Source organism: Panthera uncia (assembly GCF_023721935.1).
Source record: "Panthera uncia isolate 11264 chromosome A1 unlocalized genomic scaffold, Puncia_PCG_1.0 HiC_scaffold_16, whole genome shotgun sequence".
NCBI lineage: Eukaryota > Metazoa > Chordata > Mammalia > Carnivora > Felidae > Panthera > Panthera uncia.
The window spans coordinates 27,374,773-27,401,061 of NW_026057576.1; the positions used below are offsets into that span (position 1 = coordinate 27,374,773).

Here is a 26,289-nt window from a genome sequence, read left to right on the forward strand (position 1 = left end):
TTTATTTTACTTTCATTTTCAAAGGATTTTTTTTTTGCTGGATACAGAATGCCAGGTTTTTGTTTTGTTTTGTTTTTTATATCTTCTGGTTTCTGTTGTTTCCAACAAAACACCAGCTGTCATTTTTGTTGGGCTCCTATTTGCAATTTGTCCTTTTTCTCTATCTGCGTTTAACTTTTCTTAACCAAAAATTTGGCTTTGATGTACTTAGCTGTGGTGTTCTTTGAATTTAACTTCTTTGTGTTTTTCTGAGCTCCTTGAATCTCTGGGTTAATAACTTTAATCAATTCTGGAAAATTCTTGGCCATAATTAAGTTAATTGATTTTCTTTTCAGCTTTGTATGATCTTGTGTTAGTCCCTTTTGATGATTCATTCATTTCTGTTAATACATTTGTCATTTCTATGTCCATTTAGCTTTTCTTTATATTTTCCATCTCTTATGCTAGAATACATTCATGTTTTCCTCCTTTTCCACAAGTATTTTAACATATTTTTTAGGGTCTAATAATTCTAGCACCTAGACTATTTTTAGAACTGTTTTTATTGATTTTTGACCACGGATCACATTTTCTTCTCTGTCTCATAATATTTTATTGTATGCCAGATATTGTGTATAAAGGAACAGTAGAGATTGAAGTAAATGATATTTACCCCAGAAAAGGGCATGTCTCTGCATCTGCTAAGCCCCATGTAGGGAGTTGGAGGTGTGGTGGAGGTGGGGGTTGGGAGCATGGGAGGAGGGAGTGTGAGGTGAGTTGGTCTAATATGTGCTTGACTTGGGACTGGCCTTTGTTTTAGCTTAGTTGCATTCCATTTATCTCTACCTTTAAAGGTTTTGAGAAAGACATCAGGACTTTCTTTATAGCAATGTTCAGGATGTGAATTCTGGTGAGATTCCAGAGCTTTCTTTATGGTTTATAGCTGAATCTCCAGCTCTACCAGCCATGGCTAATCTCTCTTAGCTTTATAGCTGCATCTTTGGATTGCTGGGGAGTTTAGTCATTTAGTCCTGTATTCTGCTTTCTCCAACCCAGATCTCCTTTATCCTGTTGCCCTGCCTCCAGCCTCCAGAGGACATGTCAGTGAAGGCCAGGAGTGCCCAAACAGGATTTATCTCAGCTCTTCTGCCCTAATGCCTTGTGTGTGACTGCTCCCTAATACCGTATAAGGCCATGAAGTGCCTTGGAGGGATTTCTGTTGCTTCTGTCCCACTCCCAGCCTTCAATGGGTTGTTGCCTTGCACTAAGAAAAGGTCCAGCATGCTTCAGGAAGAATCCTCTCAGTTCTTGCCCTGCGCCTGGTTTTTAGTGTGCACTCCTGTGTACTCAGTGAGGGCCAATGGGAAAGAGTTGGTGGGTAGGTGTAGACTCTCTTTGTGGCTAAGGCTTCTCAGTAGACTAGTTCATCGTGTCAGCCCGTGTGAGGCCATTGTAAGTTTTAAAATTCAGTTTTAAAGTTCAGCTTGCTTATCCTGATACACCTATGGCAGATTCTTCCTTCTCCTGCCAGTCTACTAGGGGGAAAATTAGCTCTGGGTCTCTTTTCTTCTTGAAAGTACTCATTACTTTCTAGAATTTGGTTCATTCAGGTTTCTTTGTATTCTTAGCTGTATGATGGGTTTTAAGAAACTGTGATTTGGTGGGCCCCCAGGGTGGCTCTGTCGGTTAAGCATCCAACTTTGGCTCAGGTTGTGATCTCGTTGTTCATGAGTTCAAGCCCTGAGTCATGCTCTCTGCTGTCAGCACAGCATCTTCCTCGGGTCCTCTGTCCCCCCCTCTCTCTATGCCTCTCTTGCATGCAGGCTCTCTCAAAAATAAATACACATAAAAAATTATTAAAAAAAAAAGAAACTGTGAGTTTTACAGATCCACTGCCTTGTTCTGGTTGTTAGGTTGAAAGTAAAATTCTGTTGCAATTCTCTTCATCCTAACTAGAAGTGGGAGTCAGGAGCATTTATTTTTAATATTTATTATTTAATGATTATACCTAATCATATTATTATACTTGATAGGTTTTCTGGGGGTAGGACTAGGGACTTAAATCTTGAACAAGTTGTTATGTTTACCCAGAGAAAAATTAACAAAATAGATTTAAAACACCTTACATGATACTGGTATGTGATGATTGAAGAAAACACTCATTTTTTTTCCCCCTGATTCCTGGATCTTATCTTATTATGAATGTAGCTAACTTTTACAATTAACTTTTAAAGTGAGGAATAATATTCACTCTTGATAGATGATAGGAAGACTGATACATAGTTTGGGTTCTATATGGAAACATCTATTTGAGAGGGGGAGGATTAGGTTTAAAATTTTGTGTGTACTGTTTCCTAGATAAGAATTTCTTCCCTTCTTTTTCTTTTCTTTCTTTATGTTTTTTTTTTTTTTAGATGTGTGAATTTCTGTAGTCATTTAACTGCTCCAGATTTCCTTGACATTATGGGAACGATCATTTCAACCTTATGGATATACTGTAAGGATTGAATGAAATAGCTTATGTGACATGCATGGCATCGTGCCTGGCACATGGTGCTCAATAACTATATGAGTCCCTGACACAACCATTTCCTCAGTCTCCTGATTCTGTTCCTTCTCATTTCCCCATTATCCCATGTCTGTAACACAGTTGTGTATGGTTATTACTAAAGGCTGCTATGATTCTGCTTAAGAGATATGCTAAAAATATTTTCATTGTCATTTATAGTCTTACCCTTAAAAAAAATGAATCTGAAATGCATCTTCTCTAGATTTGATTTTGAATTTGTTCCTACTTAGGTTGTTTCCAGAATCACACGTGGTGGTGGTAGGCTCTTCAAAAAAGCTTCAATATTCTTTTAAAGGCAAACACTTCATGTGTTTACAGTGTGGAAAGAATGTTGGCCTTTCAAGTCTCACCTAGACAGGAAGCATCGTCATGGCCTGACAGCTCTCAGCAGGGGATAGCACTATCCTTCTCTTCTTTTAACTTAAACTAAGATGCCATAGTCTCCCTCCTATTGGGGGTCTGCTAAAATATTTTATTGAAGCCCAAATGCTAAGTTATTTGGGGGATCTTATTAAGTAAGAGAATGTATAATAAGACTATACTAGCTTTAAGGATTCAAGGGATCTCAGTAATAATATCAATTTTAAGACTTACATGCTTTGAATGAATGTATTTTCATATTTTGCAAATGACTAGGGGGCAATACAGCAGTGGCTGGCTCAAATCAAGTTCCAAGTATAAACGATATCTGTTTTTAAATATAGCAAAACTATAAATTGCCACCAAAAACCCCAGAAAAGCAAACAAAGAAAAACCCTCAACATTTTATGGCTTTATATACTTATGATTTTTATTGCTGTTTTCATACATCTCTTATGTAGTCAAAATTTTTCATTTCTTTTGTGTTTAGTTATTAGTAGCTTTCCCTTTGAAATTTATCAGAAGAGAATTTATATTGAAAACTGTTGGATGGTGTATAGGCTCCAACTTTCATTTTCTGTGCTTGCTATCCATTCATCATTGTTCCCACCATATTCATAATACAAGTATCCTTAGATATATTATTGTTTGTATATCAAAATGACGGTAGCACGTTTTACCCACTAGGAAATACTAACGTTGTCTCTACTAGTCTTTTGTATGAGCAACGGTACCCAGATGTAAGGAAAAGACTATTTGAAGTTTGTTTAACTTGAAGTAGGAAAAATGGCTGAGCTAATAAGTCAACCCAAATCTTACATACCCACATAAGCATTACATGTTGCTACATATTTATTAGGTTAGATATATTTATTTATTAATGAAACATGTTTTTGTGCATCTACTTACTATATTAGGTTCAAATATCATATTCTTTAAAATATTTCTCCCTCTCTCAGACTATTTCCAAGATGGGAAACTTATAATTCTTTGACTTCACTCTTGCTATTACATGACTGATTAGAGATTATGGGTTTTTGGCTATGAGAGAACGTTGATAGGTTTTTTTACCTCTTTTGGAGTTACTTTTATTTTTATTTATATATTTTTTTAACATTTATTTTTTGCGAGTCAGAGAGAGACAGAGCACAAGCAGGGCAGGTGCAGAGAGAGGGAGACACAGAATTGGAAGCAGGCTCCAGGCTCTGAGCTGTCAGCACAGAGCCCGACGCGGGGCTTGAATCCACAAAGTGTGAGATCCTGACCCAAGCCAAAGTTGGTCGCTTAACCGACTGAGCCACCCAGGTGCCCCTCTTTTGGAGTTACTTTTTAAAATATTTTGGGGCACGTGGGTGACTCAGTTAGTGAAGCATCTTATTCTTGATTTTGGTTCAGGTCATGAACTTGCGGCTTGTGAGTTTACACCCTGTATCAGGCTCCACGCTGATAGTGCAGAACCTGCTTGGGATCCTCTCTCTTTCCCTCTGTCTCTGCCCCTCCCCTGCTCTCTCTCTCTCTCTCACACACACACACACACTCTCTCTCTCTCTTTCTCAAATAAATAAATAAACTTAAAAAAATATTTTAAAATATTTTGACAAAACAGATGAACATAGGGGAAGGGAAGGAAAAATAAGTGAAAACAGAAAGGGAGGAAACCATAAGTTCCTCTTAAATACAGAGAACAAACTGAGGATTGCTGGAGGGGAGGGGGGGGGGGGGGTGGGCTAAATGGGTGATGGGCATTAAGGAGGGTACTTGTGATGAGCACTGGGTGTTATCTGTAAGTGATGAATCACTAAGTTTTATTCCTGAAATCAATATTATACTATATGTTAACTAACTTGGATTTAAATAAAAATCAATAAGTAAATAAATAAATATTTTAAAATATTTTCAAAACAGTATTTTGTTGAAGTTTGATACCCTCTTACTTTCCTATCCATATTTATGCTTCAATTCAGCTCTTCGTGTTTGGGTATTCAATATTTTGTTAAGGAAAGGAACTTTAGCTATTATTATCCTCTCTAAAACTCATTTCATAACCAGGAAAATAGGACCACAAGAAAGAGGCCAGAAGACTAATTAATTAGTAGCAAAGCCCAGATTCCCTGACTTCCGTTTGGTTTTCCTTTTATAGTTTGCCACAGTATCTCTGGCTACTTTTCTTTAGAGGAAGTCCTGTAATGAAAAGAAGAATGGTATGTTAGATAATTCTTTTGGAATTTAAGAGTGTGAAAAATATTGAAAAAATTGAAATCACTGAGACATGGCAGTCATATTTTATTTCTTTTTCAGAGTTATTCAGAGCACTGAAAATCAACTGTTGTCTTTTAGTAGTGAAGAAATAAAAATCACAATGTTGGACCACGAACCCTGATATTCATATATAACATCTATTTGATAGAAGTAGTAGAAATCCTGTTAGCTGGCAGAGATGCAATAGACTGAGAATATTCTTAAGTGGAAATCTAAAATTCAATTTATGTATTTATTTAAAATGTTTATTCATTTTTGAGAGAGCGTGAGTGGGGAAGGGGTAGAGAAGGAGGGGGACGTAAGATCCGAGCAGGCTCTGTGCTGATAGCAGTGAGCCCAATGTGGGGGTCGAACTCAGGAACCTGGAGATCATGACCTGAGCCGAAGTCAGACCCTCAACCAACTGAGCCACCCAGGCGCCCCTAAAATTCGGTTTAAAACTACGTGAAAACAGCATTACTTACGAAAGCAAAATTTCTTAATTCCTTGGCCATCTGATTGAGCTGACAAATATATTTTGTAGTCTGTTGTCTGCTTCTCATTGAACTATTTCTGTCTTCACAGTGTTGGGCACAGCAGGGTGTCTTTCTAGCTGCAGCATCTAGCCCAGTCCAGTGCCTGGCACAAAGCAGACAAAGGAGTTGTACTGTTCTTCAGTTGTTTTATTATCTAGGTCTTGTCACCTCCTGCCTTGACCATTATAACTCCCACTTATCATCTTAGTCTCTAGTCTCTTCCCTGCAAGTGCTGAAGTGGATAATTGAAGATTTTTGCTTTTTTTGTCTGAAAAGTGAATCTCAAGGCTTAGATGAAATTGTCAGCTGTTGAAAAGGGGTTCCTTCATGTTTTTGTTCTTGAAGTTAAACTATATTGAGTCAAGCTGGTATTTCTTTTAGTGTTTGCCTTAAGAGGTGACGCTCCAGGGCGGCAGGTTTTCAATAGATGCCTTCAAAGTCGACTTCAGAGTTGTATTTCTGCTTCCTTACATAATCTTCTTGCTGCAGTCAGCGGACCAATTATATGTGAGGTCATTTAAGGTTTACTGGACACACTGAACTTTTATCCAAGCAATTAGCACCCACAAAGGTTTTCTGCAAGAATTACAACATTGTACTCTTAAAATGATGGTTTTTGGCATAAAGTCAACAGTGTGAAAGGTTTTATGGGGGAGGGGGGACATTTGTAAATAATTTTAAGAGGTTTGAGAAATTCATCAGCATGTAAATGACAGAACAGCATGGAGAATCTATGCCATTTTTGTGTCTGTAGATAATGTGGAACAATCATTGTGGCACTCGTCAGTTTTAATGAATGACTGACAAAGCTTACACATAAGGCCTCCAGGAAGGTGTTAACTAAGGTTCCCTTACAGAACAGAAACTTATTATACAGAACTTAGAGAGCAGAGCCTCCAGTCCTTAAGATTTACCCTATTTTCAATAGCACAGTAATTGCCACTCATTACATGAAAATTTACTTGGAGAAAAGGATTTAATTTGAGATTTCTTTATATAAAATAGAGCCTTCAAAGGGGAGTGTCCCATCAACTTTTCAAGCTCTGTAATATGACCTGAAGTCTTCTCCAGCTTGTCTACAGCAATCTTTATTCAGTGCCTAAATTTTCTTTAATCTTCTTTGTCTTGGGCACCACACTGAAGATAACATTTCTTGATGCATTTTGTTGCTTTTTATTTTCTGTTTAATGACTGTTGTTGCTTTCTGCAACTTTCATTGCAGATGTACAATTTTTGAACTGTGTAATATATAAATAGTCTTCTTCAGGTGTATGTGGTAATACTTTAACCGTCACTTATGACATTATTTGAATGAAAAAATGAATTCAAGTAGTAAACCCCTAGCTTAAAACTCACATTTTAGTGGATATCTAACACATGTGATAGAGGATTAATACCCTCAATAGACAAATATACCTTACAAATTGATGAGAAACACCATATCATCCAGTGGAAAATAGGCAAAGGATTTAAATAAGCATGGCACAGGAGAGGAAATCCAAAGGACCAATAAGTATATGAACATATGTTCTAACCCTGCTTAATAGTTAGATGTAAATTATGCAATATCAATTCTATGCATCACCTGGGCCAAAATTCAGAAGTATTATAATGTCAAGTAACTACAAGGTTGCAGGGAAACAGTGTTGTCGTTCGTTGTTGGTAGAAGTCTGAGTTCATATGGCTTCTTTGGAAAGTAATACTGTGGTAGCTATTACAATTAAAAATATTATATACCTTTGGATGTAGCAGTTTCTTTTTCAGGTTGTATTCATTAAAGAAAAAAGTCAGTATATAAAGGATATTTGTACATAATATATATTCCAGCATTTTGGTGTTATTGATAGTGACCAAAACTAGAGGCAATGAGTATATCACTAGAGAATGGTTGAATAAATTATTGCTTACCCATATTATGGAATCTTCTGCAGCTGTTAAAAAAGAATATATTTGTATCTGTGGACCTTGAGATGTCTATACCATATTATTAAGCAAAAATTGTAGATTGCAGAGTAGTATGTAAAGTATGATACTATTTTTTTTTTAAACAACTTAAACACCTTTTGCAGGTGTATTGCATGTCTTTCTGTATACAGAGAAAAGTGTGGAAGGCTATACTCCAGGTTCTTAATTTTGAGTTTTATGGGGGGGGGGGGCATTGGGTTAGGAGTAAGGCCAGGAATGATAGGGATCAAGAGAGATAATTTTTCTTTTTACATTTTTGGATTTTTTTTTCTTTGTTATAGTAAGCATATATTGGATTGTAATTTTAAAAATAGTTAATAAAACCCTCATGTTTAAAGTGAAACCTGATTAAGGAATACATCTATTATAACTGCTTTTTCTGTAACCTGACTCATAAAAATAAAAAGTTCATGCTGTATGCTTAAATAACTTGGACTCATTTGACAGGACCTAGAAATTCTTGGATCTTCTGAGATGTGTTTATAACTAAAGGTTATTCCTTTGGTTTCATTTTATGTTTTTGGTTGTTGTAAGTCTTGTGATGAATATGACTAGCTACACTAAGACCAATAAAGATGTCTTCAGTGAGTTATCACAGTGTAACAGTGTCTTTTCGATAAGAACTTTATAAGAAGCTGAGTTGCAAATTGAATTTTGGGGTTAAATTGTGATGTATTGATTAGTCAAAATATTCTAATATATGTTATGTATCACATTACAACTTATCCTGTGTATCACAGTTATTCTCTGCTTCCCGTTTGGCTGTTATTACTTTGCAATGTGGTTTTTCAAAAGAAATATAATTTTTTGTTCCTATTACAAAAATAAAACATCATCAATACAGAGAACCTGGGATACTGAGAAACGAAAGGATAAAACTGAAATCATTTATAAGAACATTGTTGACATTTCAATGTGTTATTCTAGTCTTTTAAAAATAATATTAGTAAGTATAATTTACATACAATAAATTTCACATAGTTAAATGTACAGTTTCACAAGTTTTGACATAAGTAAACATGAGACGTCACCGTAGTCAAAATATTGATCAAATAAATTCATCACCCCCCAAAGTGTACCTGTGCCTCTTTAGAATATCCCCTGGTTCCTCCTTTTTCTGGGAATGGCTCATCTGCTTTGTAGATATATTCAGATTTCCTAGAATTTTATATAAATAGAATTCTGTAATATATACTCAATTTTTGTCTAATTTCCATCACTTCGCATCATTATTTTGAGATTCATGTTGCGTGTGTCAATAGTTTATAACTTTTTATTGCTGCTTAGTATTTCATTGTATGGAAATAATTGCAGTTTGTTCATTCATTCATCTGTTGATGGACATCAGTGTTATTATTTTGAAGCTCTTGAAACAAAGCTGCACTGAGCATTCATGTATAAGTCTTTATATGGCCATAGTACTTTCTTTTTTTCTTGTGTAAATACCTAGGAGTAGAATGGCTGTATCACACAGAAGATGTTTAACTTTTCAAGAAACTACCATTCTGTTTTCCAAAGTAGTTGTGTCATTTTCTATTTCTGCCAGCGATGTGTGAGATTTCCAGTTCTTCCACATTCTTGCTAGCTCTTGGTATGGTCAGTCTTTTTAATTTCAGCCATTCTGATAGGTGTGTAATGGTATCTCATAGTGATTTTAATTTGCATTTCCTAGTGACTAGAGATGTTGAACACTTATTTATGTGCTTACTTGCCATCTGTATATCTTTGGTGAAGTGTCTGTTTAAATCTTTTGCCCACTTTTTTATTGGGATGTTTGTGTTCTTTTGAGATTTGAGATTTCTTCATACATTCTGGGTAAAAGAAATTTATCAGATATAAGATGTACAAGTATTTTCTTTCAGTGACTTGTCTTTTGATTTTTTTTTAATTGAATCTTTTGAAGAGCAGGTGTCTTAAATTTTAGTGAAGTCCAATTTATCAGTTTTTACCTTTATGTATTGGGGTTTTGGTATCATACCTAAGAAATCTTTGTCTAACCAAAGATCATAAAGATTTTCTTCTTCTTTTTTTTTTTTTCCTAAATATCTTCACAGTTGTATACATAATTTACATTTTGGTCTATTATCTATTTTAAGTTAATTTATTATATATGGTATGGGTCAAAGGTCATTTTATATGAGTATGGATCAAAGTTCATTTTTTGCATATAGATACCTAATTGTTTCAGCACCGGTTGCTTAAAAGACTATCATTGTCCCACTGAATTGCCTTTGTACCTTTGTTCAAAATCAGTTGTCCATATATATTGTGAATCCGTTTCTAAACTGTTCCATTGATCTCTTAGTGTGTCTTGACACCAAAGTCTCACTATCTTGAATAATATGGTGTTACAATAAGTCTTCAGATCAGGTAATGTTCGTCTTCCATCTTTGCTTTTTTACAAAGATGTTGGCTGTTCTAGGTCCTCTGCATCTATATGATTTTAGAATCAGCTTGTCAGTTTCCACAAAAAAGAACTGTTGGGATTGGGATTGCATTGAATCTATTATCATTTTGGAGACACTTGATATCTTAATAATATTGAGCTTTCCAATCCATAAAGGTGTATCTCTCCATTATTTAGATCTTCTTTAATTTCTTTCAGCAGTGTTTTGTTGTTTTCAGTGTACAGGTCTAGCATATATTTTGTCAGAGTCATCATTCAAGTATTTATTTTTTAATGTTATCGTAAGTGGTATTGTTTTTTAATTTCAACATAGAAGTACAATTGATTTTGTATATTGATCTTGTATCTTGGCACCTTGCTAAACTCACTTGTTCTGGAACTTGTTTTGGTAGATTTCATCACAGTTTCCATATAAACAATTCTGTTATATATAAATAAAGGAAATGCTACTTCTTACTAATCTGGAAGGTGTGGTTTTTTGTTTTTTGTTTTTTGTTTTTGTTTTGGCCTTACTGTATTTGTTGGTACCTCCAGTAAATGTTGAATAGAAGTGGTCAGAGGAAGGAATATTATTGTCTTATTTCTGATCTTGGGAGAAAGCATTGAGCTTTTTACTCTGACGTATGATAGGCATAGGTGTTTCACGTTCGTTGTGTATCAAGATGAGGAAGTTTTCTCCCATTTGTGCTTTGCTTAGAGATGATTTTAATTAGAAAGCTATATTCTATTTTGTCAAATGTTTTTTCTGTGTTCTTGGACGCGATAATGTGGTTTTTCTTTTTTAGTTTGTTAATATGATGAATTATATTTGATCGATTTTTAAGTGTTAAGCTAACTTTGCACTACTGAAGTAAATCCCACTTGGTTGTATTGTGTTGTTGGTTTTACATATTATTGGTTTTAGTTTAAGAAAATTTTGTTTGGAATTTTTGCATCTGTATTTCTGAAGGATATTGATCTGCAGCTTTCTTTTCATCTTAGATCCAGCTGCTCTAACAAAGCATCATAGTTTGGGTGGCTTATAAAAAAACCTGAAATTTATTTCCCATAGTTATGGAGGCTGGAAGTCTGGAATCAGGGCACCAGTATGGTAGGGTTCTGGCAAGGCCCTCTCCTTGGTTGTGAACTGCTGACCTCTTGTATCCACACATGGCCCAAAGTGTGGAGAGACAGAGAAAGCTTCTGTGTCTTTTCTTATAAGGGTATTAATCCCATTATGAGGGCTTTCAATCACCTCCCAAAGGCCCCGCCTAATACTACTGATCATATTGGGAGTTAGGACTTAAACATGGGAATTCTGGAGGAGCACGAACATCCAGTCCATAATACCTTCCTTGTGATATCTTTGTCAAATTTTGGTATTCGGGCAATGATGGTCTTATAGAATGAATTGGGAAGTATTTACTTCTTTCCGTTTTCTGACTGAGTTTGTATAAAATTGGCATTTTTCCTTAAATGTTTGGTAGGCTTCACCTTGAAGCTGTCTTGACTTGGGGTTTTCTTTGTGGGAAGGTTATTCACTAATTCAATTTCTTCGTTAGATATGGTTATTGGGGTTACCTTTTCTTATGTTAGCTAAAAAAAAGCTGACTTTTTAAAGGAATTTGTCTTTCAAGGAATTTGTCCATTTCATCTAAGTCTTGGAATGTATTGGCATAAACTTTTTCACAATATTCACTAATTCTCCTTTTAATATCTGCAGTATCTGTACTTCATGTCAACCCCAATCTCATATTCCTGATTTTGGAAATTTGTATCTTCTCTTTTTCCTGATTAGTCTTTCCTGATTGGTCAATTTTATTGATTTTTGTCAAAGAACTTTCTTTCGGTTTCACTGATTTTTTAAAAATTATTTTGTTTTGGGGCACCTGGGTGGCTCAGTCAGTTAAGCGTCCAACTTTGGCTCAGGTCATGATCCCACGGTCCATGGTTCGAGCCCTGCATCAGGCTCTGTGCGGACAACTCAGAACCTGGAGCTTGCTTCAGATTCTGTCTGTCTCTCTCTCTCTCTCTCTCTCTCTCTGCCCCTCCCTTGCTCATGCTCTGTCTCCCTCTATTTCAAATATGGATAATAAAACCTTTAAAAAAGTTTAAAAATTATTTTGTTTTCTATTTCATTGATTTAAGTTCTGATCAGTAGAATTTCATTTCTTGGGGTTTCACTTGCTCTTCTTTTTCTAGTATCTTAAGGCAGAAGCTGAAGCCATTAACTTGAAGTCCTCCTTTTTCTATTTTTTTTAATGTTTTTTTTTTTTGATAGAGAGAGACAGAACGTAAGGGAGGGGCAGAGAGAGAGAGAAACACAGACTCTGAAGCAGGATCCAGGCTCAGAGCTGTCAGCACAGAGCCTGGCTCAAACCCATGGACCATGAGATCATGAAAGTCAGACGCTTAACTGACTGAGCCACCCAGGCTCCCCAATCCTTCCTTTTTCTCAATACAGGTATTTAGTACTATAAAATTTCCCCTAAGTACTGCTTTAGTGGTATGCCATAAATTTTGATACATTGTGGTTTCACCTTTGTTCAGCTCAAAATTCTTGGCAATTTCCCTTTGGATTTCTTCTTTGACCCATGCGCTATTTACAAGTGTGCTGTTTAGTTTCTAAATATTTGGAGATTTTCCCAAAGATCTTTTTATTATTAATTTCCAATTTAATTTAATTTTGGTCAGAGAACATAATTTTATAAGTCGAATCTTATAAATGTACCCAGTATTTTTTAAAATGACTATATTTTGGAGTGCCTTGGGCTCAATTGGTTAAGCCAATGACTTGGTTTTGGCTCAGGTCATGATCTCACAGTTCATGAGTTCAAGCCCTGTGTTGGGCTCTGTGCTGAGAGCATGAAGCCTACTTGGGATCGATTCTCTGTCTCTTTCTCTCTGCCCTTCCTCTGCTCTCTCTCACTCTGTCTCTCAAAAATATAATAAACTTCAAAATAAAAATAAAAATGACAGTATTTTGTGGGGTACCTGGGTGGCTCAGACAGTTAAGCATCAGGCTTTAGCTCAGGTCATGATCTCACAGGTTGTGGGTTTGAGCCCGTCATCGGCTTTCTGCTATCATCACAGAGCCTGTTTCAAATCATCTATTCCCCTCTCTCTCTGCCCCTTCCCCCCGCTTTCAAAAATAAAACATTTAAAAAATGACTATTTGCATACATCATTTAAGAAAATATTCTTTGTTGCTATTTTGTGACCACTTCCACAAAAACTATATATGATATAAATTTTCTTGTGTCAAGTATTTTCTAAAACTTGACTTTAAAAAAGTAACTTAGCTTTTTGTGTGTGGAAATAATACATTTATATGGTTCAGAAGTCAAAATAATATAAAAAACTGCACATTGAGGAATCTCAGTTTCACTCCTATTTTCATCTACATTACTTGCCATGTTATTAGTTTTAGGGGTATCTTTCCTGTATTTTTCTATGCAAGTACAAGAAACACATGCATATATATTCTAACATCTCAACACAAAAAGTAAACAACTTGACAATCATTGTGTATGGATATGCTTTAATGTATTTAATGTATATTGATGTGTTTTTCTAGTTTTAAGAAAAACTGAATAACTTCTCTATGCTGAGTACTGTGCTGGCCAATATTGTGCTTCTCATTTAATTTTGATTACAGCTGTATTGGATCAGACTCCTCAGTCTACATTATAGATGAGTGGCTTTATGTAAACTGAGGCTCTCTATGTATGCAGTGGTTTCCTTTGACACATTCAGAGGACCTTTTGTATTCATTTTGCTGTTCTTGGTGCTAAGCATATATAGTAGATCCTTAATAAATGTAGCTGTGTGAATGATGTAATTTCTTAGTTCAGTTAGCCCGTGTGGTAAATAACGAGGACTTAAGTTCTAAACATAACTGTATTGTGTCCCCTCTTCTCATGTTTTCTCCCTTGTCCATTATATCCAAGTACAGAATGATGTATGATAGATAGGTGACAGTTTAGTAAATGAGCATGTACTTGCAGTGAGATTCGTTGCGATTCTTTTGAAATCTCTCATTGTGATGAGGTAGCAGGAGTGAATGCAGGGGAGTGTGGCAGGCCTGTGTTGAGATTCTTTCTGAACTATTTTGTAGGACGACTATGGTGAATAAGATGAAATGCCATGAGAAGGTACCTGACATAAGCTCTACTAGTCAGGGATATGGTAAATATCGGGTTCATTCTCCTTTATCTCTTCGGGGTGGGCTGTATGTAGGCCCAGAAGGTAGTTTGAGTATAAACTCGGAAGCCCATTCATTACCACCGAGTCCACACTGTACATACAGCCTGCTATCTAGGACACACACCAGGTAGAGGACTTTGCAGGCGAGGATAAGTCTTCAATATCCTTCCATTCGCGGTTCTCACTGGCTGAGGGGTTTGACATGGTGCTTTACCTGTAATCCTCATACTAGCCGTTCTTGTTAAGTATTATTACCTTTATTTTGAAAATAAGAAAAGCCCGGAAGATTCAGAATTCTTGTCCAAGGACACTGATAAAGGACAGGATGAGAAATCACAACTAGATCTGTTTGGCTTCAAAGGCTTTTTTGTTTTGTTTTGTTTTTTTTCCTCCATTATATTATGTTTCCTCTTCGGATGCTTAGGAAACACCATTAGTTTTAAAGGATTTATTATAATGGGATGAGAACTTAGCATAATTTTCTGAAATGTTAATTTTAATCTTTATATATATGACAAATTGAAGTCTGTGGAGGGAGAAAATTATAATTTGGATTACTTTGATAGACTTATTTTAAAGTCCTTGAATACGCCCGGGCAAAAATAGTACACATTTTTTTTAAAACAAGTATCGGCTAGGGATTGAATAAGGAATGTAGCCCAACATGAACCAGATGTTTGATTTTTACATAGAGAAGGAAATGTTAGACTATAGGATCAAGCTCTCCGGTATTATTTGGACATCAGTTTATCATTATGTGGACTCCTGGAAGGTAGCATCTTGTGCCTGAAAACAATGAAGTCAGGGATTTCTCTTGCGCACAGGGCTGTGTTTATATTAGGTTATGCGTGGCAGTTTGGCAGTTTGTTTTGCAGATGTTCGTAATGTAAGGTCTTACATCTTGTTTCTATTTCTAGAATGCTTTTAAGTATGACTCATGTTTTCTTGAGGCCATCCTAAAAATACAGCTAGTTTCAAGCATTAATGTAAAATACACCACAGACACCACACGGCACTACATAATGCGTTCTCTCAGTAGTTTAATGTAATTTTTTGACAAATTAAATATTTTCTTTGACAAAATATACTATCCTAAAATATGAGCAAGTGGAAATGGGAGGTTTTTTAGAGAAACAGCCCTCTCATAACGTAATGTAAAATAAAATGAATTAGAAATTTCAATAAAAGGAGAAAAACATGGTATCGTTGACATCCTCAAAAACCAAGAAATAAAATTAATGGCCAGAAAAGCAACTCCATTAAGTTCGATGGAGCCCCCATGAGGCACACACTTGTAGGGAAATTCTTGGATCTGAAGGTAGAGCCTGTTAAAAAGATTTTGGAGGGGCAATAGGACATCACAGCTATAGTGCAAACTTTGAACTCAAACGCTGAGATCTAAGTCTTGGTTTATGCACATACCAACTCAAGACTGCACCTCAAGAACTTTGATTTTCTTATTTGAAAAACATAGGGAATGAATATTTAATGAAGTGCTTATATGACACTTAACTATTACCAGTCACTGTTCTAAGTGCCTAACTTAATCCTCATAATAACCTTATAAGTAGGTACATTTATTATATCTGTTATACAGATGGAGAACCTGAACACAGAGAGTTTAAATAGCTGATTAAGTTTACATAGCTGGTAAACAGCAGAGTTGGGATTTGAGCAGTCTGGCTTGATTCCGTATCTGTACACAGTATAGTCTGCTAAATCCCAGGGTTGTCATGAGATCCTGTATGAAAAGTCATTTGTATTTTATCTGGCACATGAAATGAATGCACTAAATTATAACCATTATTATTACTGTTTATTGGGTAAAGAAAAATAAGGGAAAGGAAAAACTGTTCTTGAAGATATGGCATTGACTGCAAGGCCAGCCACACGATTCAGAAGCTGCTTATACATATTAAGAAAATTATGTAGAATTGGAATGTGATGATAAGATCCTTAGATATTCTGACATCTAACATCTCAGTCTACAGGTAGAACTTAAATCACTCTTGAGTTGCCTCCCTAACAATGTCATCTTTCAGAAAATAGGGGAAACTAAGGGGAACTCTTCCTCTGGGCTTACTTGTGACTAAATAGAAATAATGCATTTGTGGCATGCAAGCAACAGAAACCCTGAAAAAAAAAAAACAAACCCACACATGTCAACCCAGGCACAATATTTCTCAACAAGGGTGCCATTAACATACTGGGCAGATGGGACTGTCTTGGACATCATATGTAGAATCACTAAATGTCAGTAGTGCACCCAGTCATCCCTCGTCCCCCAAGGCTTTGCAACAACCAGAAGTACCCCGGACATTTCCAAATGTCTCTGGCGGGCATAGCGTGATGGCGGTATTGCCACTAGTTGAGAACCACTGCTGAGTGGCAAGAGGAAAGGAAGGGATTGCTGAGAATTGTCAGATGTGCCTTAGGCCAGTGGTCCTCAACACATTAGGATCACGTCGAGTGGAAGAACAACTATGAGCATCCTCGCAATTATACTCAGTTCCTAGAATTCCCGCTTTAAATAACTATGCCTTTCTCTCCTACTTAAGAAAGTACGTGGTATACAAACTGCTCTGTAAATACAGGCATAATTGATGCTTCTTGACTTTGCTAAAATATATATATTATTCCGAAACCTCAGCACTTTATCGACACTGACAACTTAGGAGAGGCAGACCTCACATTTGATTAGGAACTGGTGCCTTCAACTTTAAAAAAGCCTTGAAAATGTATACAGTTCCAAGGTCAAGGCATTCAAAATGGAATGGAGCTATATAGAACTAAATGGAGACTCTGTAATTATGAATAGTTACAACAGTTATAAATAATAGACAGTGGAAGGAAGTTGAAGAGACCAACTTGGCTTTACCTTCTAGAACTTTGGAAATGTCGTATTTTAAGTAGTCAAGTCCAGGTAATGGAAGGTCAGGCACATTGCCAAAGCTGAATACAAAGGAGTGACACTGAAGTGTAGAGAAGGCCTGTGGCCAAAGTAAGTGAAGATTTGTAAAAATATAAAGAAAGAAATCCCAGAAATGTTTGTTTTTAATTATGTATTTGATACCAGTGTAAGAAGAGATAATAGATCTGCAGGATAGGGAACATTGTGTAATTTATGATAGAGAAGTTAGAACTTAACTTTTATCTTGTGTCATCCTTAAACAGCAAGCAGACTGACTCATCTTGAAATAAGAAAGAGTAGACTATATATCACAAAGGTGGATTTAAGCCTGAAGTAGGAAAGGAAATAGTTAAGTGGACATTTGATAGTTATAAATGAGGTTGAATCTCCAATCTCGGGTGAATTGCTTCCATTGTATCATGAAACTCCTTGATAGATTCTCAGAGGTCTAGGTCTCAGAGCAATGTTTCTCAATATGTTTTTCATTATTGCTCTACTAAAGACATTTACCTCCCCCCTCCCCATTGTCTTTCCCCAATCTCATGAAACGTCAGTACCACAGATATACCGTATATCTTTTATGCACAGCATCCCTTTAGTGGACAACAGACCCTTGTAATATCTAAGAATTCTTTTCAACCCCTCTTTAACTTCAGATTTTGCCCCCTTGGGGGTGATATGCTCCCTATGCATGTTGTGGAGGATTCATAGAGGACAGGAGAGAAACCAAGCACCTCTGATCAGGTGTTGAGTCTCCTTATTTTTAGACATAGAGGCACTTGATTTGGGAAGATTACAAGATGCTTTGGTGTGATCCCAGTGACATGATAAACCAAGCAGGCTGCCCCAAACCTTGTTCTTGACCGTCTCACCCTGATAAAGAAAATCAGAAATTTATCTTTATTTTTTCCAATGATTAAATGTTAGCTTTGGGGGATGGGTTAGGGGGATACTAATCCCCCTTGTAATGTGCTGTTGAAGGTGGTCGGGGAAGCATAGCTTTAGCCTTGGCAGGTGTTCTTAGTTTGAATTCTTTCATGGCCTCACTGGGTGATTAAACAAAGTGTAAAAAGTATGGAATATATTCAGTACATGTAAAGGACTTTTAGGATACGTGTGTGTGTGTGTGTGTGTGTGTGTGTGTGTGTGTGTGTTTATCTGTAAAATGCAACACAATAATAAAGCAAACACTGTAAGCCATGTCCAGTATAGGAACTAGAATATTACCAAAATCATTGAAACTATCCGTGAGAATCTCTGATTCCACGCCCAAGTGTCCATTATTCTCAGTTTATCATTCTCTTGATTTTTTGCTTTTCAAGCACTGTTTTATTACATGTGTATGTATTTCTAATGAATTCAGTTTGCTAGTTTACTGAGCGTTATCAAAAATAGCATCATATGGGATTTATTCTGTGACTTAATTTTTTCGCTCAATACTATACCTTTAAGGAATTAATATTGTTAGAAGTAGTGGTAGTGCATTCTGTTTTTGTTGTTATGTAATATTCCTTCATGTGTATTTTATCCACTTCCAGTCTCCAGTTGTATTTTTATTTTTTAAAGAATTAATAAGCTATATTTTTCTTTGTTGTATTCAGTTTGTTTTGAATGACACTCCATGATTATTCTATATGTCTACCAATGTACAAGGGCGAGAGTTTTTCTTATGTACCTAGGAATGCACTTTCGGGGTCACTGAGTGATTTACAAATGAGCAAACACAAATTAATTGTGTTAATTCAAACATTTATAAAATGCTTAGGCAGATGAGCAGATTGACAGATTTAATAGTAGACTTAGAAGGGCATTGAATGAAGTAGTCTTCTATTCCCAACAGTTGCACACGTAAGTCTTCAAACCTTCTAACTGTGAAGTTTGAGAGATCTCACAACCCATTGCCAGCTTAAGTTATAATATAGTTTTCTTAAAATTTTCAAGACTGTGATAATCATTAATTGTCTGAGATGATTTAGTCATGTCCCTTTTAGAACAAAAGCGTTGGGCTATAGAATTGTGATAATGATTCTAATTCCTTATATCACCCTTGAATATCACTTGTATTTCTTTAGTGACACTTAAACGTGACCATTCGAATGTTCTTGTAAGCTTTTAAATGTGATATCAAAGGCACCTGGGTGGCTTATTAAATTAAACCTCTGACCCTTGGTTTTGAGTCAGGTAGTGATCTCCCAGTTCATGGGTTTGAGCCCTGCATCAGGCTCCATGCTGGCAGTGCAGAGCCTGCTTGGGATTCTCTCTCTCTCCCTTTCTGTCTGACACTCACCTGCTCATGCTCTCTTACTCCCTCTTTCTCAAAATGAGTAAATAAAGTAAATAAATAACAAGTGTGATATTATGTGATTCTTTGTGATATCATAACCTTTGTCCTGTTTTAACATTGGTAACAATGGTTTTAAAGCAGTAAAGCAGTGTGAGAATTCACCAGGTCGATGTATTGATGAATATGTGTGTTGTTCATGTATATAGAGAGATAGACACACTTTTTAAAATATAATACACTATACGCCTTGATTGCTTAGAGGTTTATAAGTAGTAGTCTGATTTGCATTTCACTTCATCTTGTTTTTTCGTGCTTGAAGTTTCAGACTCTCTGGCTCAATCTGTAATTCAGCATATAAGATGGATGATGCAGAAGGATCTTTTGGGGCAAGATGTCTTTCTCATAGGACCTCCTGGGCCTCTTCGACGCTCTATTGCTATGCAGTACCTGGTAAGCAATCAATTCTTATGGATTCCTAAGGGTCTTAACTTTGATTGATTGTGTTCTAACATAAATTAAGATTAAGAATTTACAAAAATATCAAGATTGTTCATTACTTGAAAAAAATTTTAATGTTGAAGGATGCTTTCTTTAATAAGGAGTGTGGAATAAGTTATTTGGGAAGCAGATGTATATTGTTCATAGCTTTAGCAAAATTTTGTTGTCACTAGAAAGTTCTCAACTTCTGGTAAAAAAGAAATACAAATTCAGGCAATGAGTAGCAGATAGAATCAGCAACTATGAGGTTACAAAACAAAACTTAGTTTTATATTACATTATATAATATTATATGTTGTATTACATTATTATATGATTTTATGTTATATTAATTTCATATTATATATTTTATATTTATATTACTCAAGAAATATCCTTATTTCTTTTTAAAATTTTTTAAATTTTTATTTATTTTTTTAAAATACAATTTATCGTCAAATTGGCTAACATACCGTGTGTAAAGTGTGCTCTTGGGTTTTGGGGTAGATTCCCATGGTGCATCGCTTACCTACAACACCCAATGCTCATCCCAACAAGTGCCCTCCTCAATGTCCATCACCCATGTTCCCTTCTCCCCCATCCCCCCAACAACCCTCAGATTGTTCTCTGTATTTAAGGCCCACATTTTAAAAAGCCAAATAATTCTCTTGACTTTTTGTTGTTATATGGTCTTTAAGGAGAGCCTACAGTTTGTCAAATATCTCTTATATGTTACACAGTTTTTTCCTTCACATAGATGAGAAAACAAGTTTATGAAATAACTCACTCAAGCTTTTTTCCAGCTAGTAAATGATAGAGCTAGACTTCAAGTCTTCTTTCTGACCTGTTATCCTCTTACATGTTTGTAGTTTTCTGAATACAGTTGTGAAGTGAGTTGAAATATTAAAATCTCAATCCAAATAAGAAAAAATTGTATAAGACCTTTTCCCCCAGTTTGCCTGCATTAATAGGCATTGCTGTATTGATGGGAGGAAGATTGCCATCAGGTGAAGTTGTTCTGTCTGAAGATATTTTTTAGGATGAAGGGGAAGAACTTTACTTTAAGCTTCCTTGTGTTACTTGATATTGAAGAATTGATTTCTGTGCTATTTGAAATATGCTTCATGTCCTCTTTTATTTCAGTGGTGAATTTATTTTGGTACTTCCAAAATCATGTAGGGTGAGGATGATCAAAATACAATGGACAAATCAGAACTTAACTCTTTCTAGCCCGTACCTTCCATATCTTTTATTTGCTTCTGGAATGAGCTTGTGAGGTATAAGGGGTCATCGTAGTATTATCCTCATTTTATTGATAAATAAGGCAAAAGCGGCTTGCCTAAGAATGCAAAGTCAGCTACCGAGAATCCATTCCACCTGGTTCATTTCAAAGACCATAATATCTCACTCTGATTTTGTTTCTGGGCAAGATTCTGAAGCTTGTTAGGAATGTGGAATGAGAAGGGCTAGGACATTATATGTGTCTTGTGGGTTCAAAGATGCAATATAACCTGTATCTTTAAAAAAAGAAAACAGCAACAAACTTTAAATTGTGAATCAGAGCTAAGGTAGCTTAAGGATGTGGAAATACACATAAGAAAACAGTAGCCTAAGCTGCCTTGCAAACTCTGCCCTGGGTACTGTTGCTGTTAGATATAAGATCCCATGCTAAGTAATATCCAGAGTAGATGAAGTCTTTACAGGCAGAGATTTGGGGGCATAATTTGATAGTTGTGTTTACTTTATATTTAATTTATATAGAAGGAGTTGTATAGATAGCTCAACAAACTCAACACACCCCTGCTGCCTCCTCGATCTGCTGCTCCTGGTACTGTTTGAACTTGCTCATACCATTTCTGGGAAGCAGCATCTGAGGAGACGTTGGCGTTTGTCTTGCCTGAGGAACCAGGATTATATCTTCAGTGTGGCAGTTCAGGGTGTTACTAGGTACAGTTTAACAATAAGAGGCGTCGCTTTGTCAACCAATTTTGACAGGGTTTTTCAGTGATCACATTCAGCCAATCAATGAAATAGACATAAATGTACCAATGATATGTTAAGAAACAAGAAGGAGGCATCTGCTAAAAAGAGAAATTGTGTCTTTAGTCCAAAATTGTGCTTTCAGAGGCAATTCATTCTTATTTAGAAAAATATTGTTTGGTATCAACACATCTTTACCACTATGGCATGTGTTTTCTCTATTTAAAATGTTTTCTACTTTCCATACATACTTAAATTTATAGCACATGGGAACAGGCATATTTTATAAAACCAAAATGACAACTATGATATATTTTTATCAACATTATATGGCAGAGAAAAAAAATTCTGTTGTGTGAAATACCCTCTTTTACCGTTAATGGCGTGCTCATTCAGTTTTTTCCCTTATACTTCAGTAAATTAATTTGTTCTCCCTGTTTAATAAGAACATATTGTATGCCTTACTCAACTGGAGAACATCATTGTTTTTAATTCAATGTTATAAAACCAAGGCTAATGTTAAAACCTGTTTGTACATGGTTGTCACATGCAGGGAAAAATGACGTTAGGGATGGATAAATTATTCTAAAAGAAATGGATTCTGGGTGATTTCTCCTTCAAATCAAAAATGTTTGTTTTCTATGAAAGAATTCTTTTTTTCCCTCTCCTCCTGCTTTCATCCTTCTTCATCTTTCTCCCCCTGCATAGCTATCTATGTATGTCTTCCTTCTCTCTTCTGTTGACCTGACTACTGGTATTTACCTTATTTTCACACTTGGTAAAGTGTGATCTAATGTATCACAGACAGTTGGTAAACATTGGTTAATGGACTTAATTAATGTAGATCACCCTTTAAAAAGAAGGTGAACATTACTTACTAAAATGGCTATCATTTGTAAAAAAAAAAAAAAAAACAAAAAAACACCAAGTTGGCAAGTTATTACTCGTGATATTTGAAAAGAATTCTATAGAAGACATTAAGATTTATAATATCTGATTATAATAATAATTGCTAAGGAAGTACATAATTATCAAGTAGTCAACTATTGGTGCAGTAGAGCTCTGAGGAGAGGTACATGCATGTTTTGATTAATGCTCAATGTTTTGCATTTTTCTCAAAGCTAAGACTCATGATTTCACTTAAAATGCTCATCTCTAGGGCAGTGGCATTGTCAGATAACTGGCTCCCAAGAATATGTTGAGAATTTGTTTTAATTCTGGAACAATTTCACTCTCTGCTCTACAGGAGCTGACCAAACGGGAAGTTGAATACATTGCCCTATCAAGGGACACCACTGAAACTGATCTCAAACAGCGACGAGAGATCCGCGCAGGCACGGCTTTTTACATTGATCAGGCAAGTTCTTATCACACTCCAGCACATGAGTGTTTACTCCAGGGCTAGGCAAAATTGATTTTTAAAGTAGAAAGAGATTAGCTCACATAATAGTGAAAGAAAGATGTACAGTGCTTTCTCTAGGCAGATTTAATTTAGATTTTTCGTTTCCTTGTTCTTAGAAATGCCTTCTGGGTTTAGCACTAAATAAAAAACTGCAGATGAAAGTAGTGGTTCTAAGATGTTACCTAAAGAACAAGATGCTGATTTCTTAATTTTTAATTGTTTCCTACTACTTGCACATAGAAATTTGAATTTTTAAGAAAGAATTGAGATTTTAATATAGGAAATTCTCTAGCACATTTATAACAGTATTCTCATTTTAAAAGTCAAGGAGTTAAAGGTATACTAAACATAATGAAACTATATGCTTTCAGGAACTATAGCTTTGCTTGAGGGAGGGTTTCTTAGGTACAGATTACCAACTATAATAATATTTTATGAATATTATAATGAAGTTTATTATACATTTCTTCAAACACATAGCTTAAAATATTAAATATTGTTATCCATTAGGAATACCTAATAGAAAAAAGGACAGAGACCTTATATAAGCAACTCATAGAGGAAAGATTTCAAATGTCCAATGTATTCATGACAAGATGCTTCTTGTTTACAAAAATAAAAATTGAAATATTAATGAGCTGCTTTTTTTCTTTCAATTCTCATATTGGCAAAGATTAAAGAATTTGCTAATGTCCATTATTGATGAGGAAGAAGGAAGGAGGAACAGCATTGCTGTTGATGCAATTTTGAAAGAAAATTTGGTAATACCTATTAAAAGAAAAGAAATTAAATATATCTGGACCCAGAAGTTACGTTTCTGGCAATTTTATCTTCTTCCAAATGTTATGCACATAAAGTATACAAAGTTATATGCAATGGTATTTATGATAGCATTGCTCGGTATCATAAAACTGTAAGTGAAAACTGTAATAATGTATATTTAGGAAACTAGTTAAACTAAGTTAAATAAATAATGGCAAGTAGAATTCTTTATAGCCATTAAAAAGAATGAGATGAATCTATGTGAATCTATATAGATTACTATATGTAGTAATAGGAAAGAAGTCCAGGATAAAGCATAAAAAATAAAGTTGCAAGACAACATAGATAATATGATTGTATTTATGGTAAAAAGAAAAAGAAATATATAAATGTGTATGTGTTGGAAATTTCCCGAAGGATGCACAAGAATCAATTAAAAGAGCTGACTTCTGTGGAAATGTGACAGCATCTCGGGTGGGGGGAGGAAGGAATTTTCGTAGTTCTTTAAATTTGAAGCTTCCTCATGAGCACACTATTACTTTATAATTACAAGAGTATACGTTTGACCTTTGAGCAATGAAGCAGTTAGGGGTGATGACCTCTGCATAGTCAAAAATCTGCATATAACTTTTAGCTCCCCAAACTTAACTATTTACTGATAACTTATTGTTGACCAGAAGACTTACCAATAACTAAGTCAATTAATGTATTTTGTATATTATAAGTATTATATACTGTATTATTACAATAATGTAAGAAAAAATAAATGTTATTAAGAACATCATAAAGAAAACACATTTATAGTACTCTACTATGTTGACAAAAATCTGCATATAAATAAATCCATCCGGTTCAGACGCGTTATTCAAGGACCACGTGTAACTATAAAACAAAACAAAACACAGAGTGAAAGAATTTTTGGACACCAGAATATTCATATTGTCTCATAGATTACATATTAATTAGAAAAGAAAAAATGTGCTTAAAATGGAGACATTTGGCCGTCACCACATGAAATGATGGTGATCACATTTAGCATCCTGTAGTGAGAAAATCTGAGAAGTTCATGTTTCCAATTAAAAAGTAATCTTTTGTAGATGAAACACACAAGTACATTTTAAAGAACTCTGTTTTGTTCACATAATGCCAAGGTTCACTTTATACATAGTTTCTAATTACTCCTGGGAAGAGATGTACCTTTACAATGCCTGCTTCTTTTCTGAACCCGTGAGGCCGAGAGTAAGGAACTGGGGAGAGAGCTTAGAAAACAAGACTACAGCCTAAATAGTGCAGAGGAGATTGGGATAGATTTAATGACACCGAAAGAATTGGCTTTGTTTGGTATAGATTTTAAAACATACTTTTTGAATGAATTTTATTTCTGGATTGATTATTGCAATGCAAATAGTGAGGAAGAGAAAGTGGACTTTTATATGCTTATTATTTTAAAGGCCCTTTAAGACTTTGTATTTCTTGAGGCATAAAGTAAATTATTTAGGTAACACTGTGTAATATACTCTCCCTGCTGTTCTAAAAAGCATATTTTTAGGTGACATCTATTTTACAGTTTATAAAATATTTAAAGTGCTATTATAAATGTATGGTAGTATTTTTTCTTTGTTTTCTTGGCAAATCCTTCTTGTTATGACGAAAATCAGTTGTTCAAGATGTAATGCATTGACACCTTCAGAGCCTGTGATCATGGTATAGGAACATCGGTCCTTTTCCTGTTACTTCAGACTTGAGACTGTATCTGGTTTTCATATTTTTTCTTTTGTCTCTTAATAATCTTTATTCTTTGTTCATAATCAGATCTTAACAGTTCCTTGCTTACACTTGTGCAGTCTCATCACACCCAGAATAAAATCCAATCCCTTTAATATGCCTACAGTATTCTACAGGACTTAATCTTGTCTACCTCAGCTCCTTTCCCTCTTTCCCTTGCTTTCTAGGCTCCTACTTACATGGTCTTGTTCTCTTAAAAATAGATTGAATGCTTTCCAGCTTCAGAACCTTTGTACTTAATGTTCCCTCCGCCTAGTATGATCTCCCAGATTTGTATATTCCTGCTTCCTCATCATTCAGATTATAAATTCTCAGAACATTTAACTAATCACTGATGATGCCCACCCCCCTGCCATATATATAGCCCTATCATATTTCACAATGTGATCTTCTGAGTATCCATCACTATTTGAATTTACCTAATTATTTCTTTGTTTCCATGTTCATTG

At 35.3% G+C, this 26,289-nt stretch overlaps 1 protein-coding gene across 2 annotated transcripts in view; it reads left to right on the forward strand.

Annotated features, from left to right (window-relative positions):
- The window catches only part of VWA8 (von Willebrand factor A domain containing 8), a 358,377-nt gene that overhangs the window by 26,648 nt on the left and 305,440 nt on the right, over positions 1-26,289 (forward strand). For both annotated transcript variants that reach the window (XM_049647001.1, XM_049647002.1), the window contains exons 3-4: positions 19,754-19,884; positions 23,138-23,248. In XM_049647001.1, coding sequence (XP_049502958.1) covers positions 19,754-19,884; positions 23,138-23,248 — 242 coding nt within the window. The remainder of the gene's footprint in view (positions 1-19,753; positions 19,885-23,137; positions 23,249-26,289) is intronic.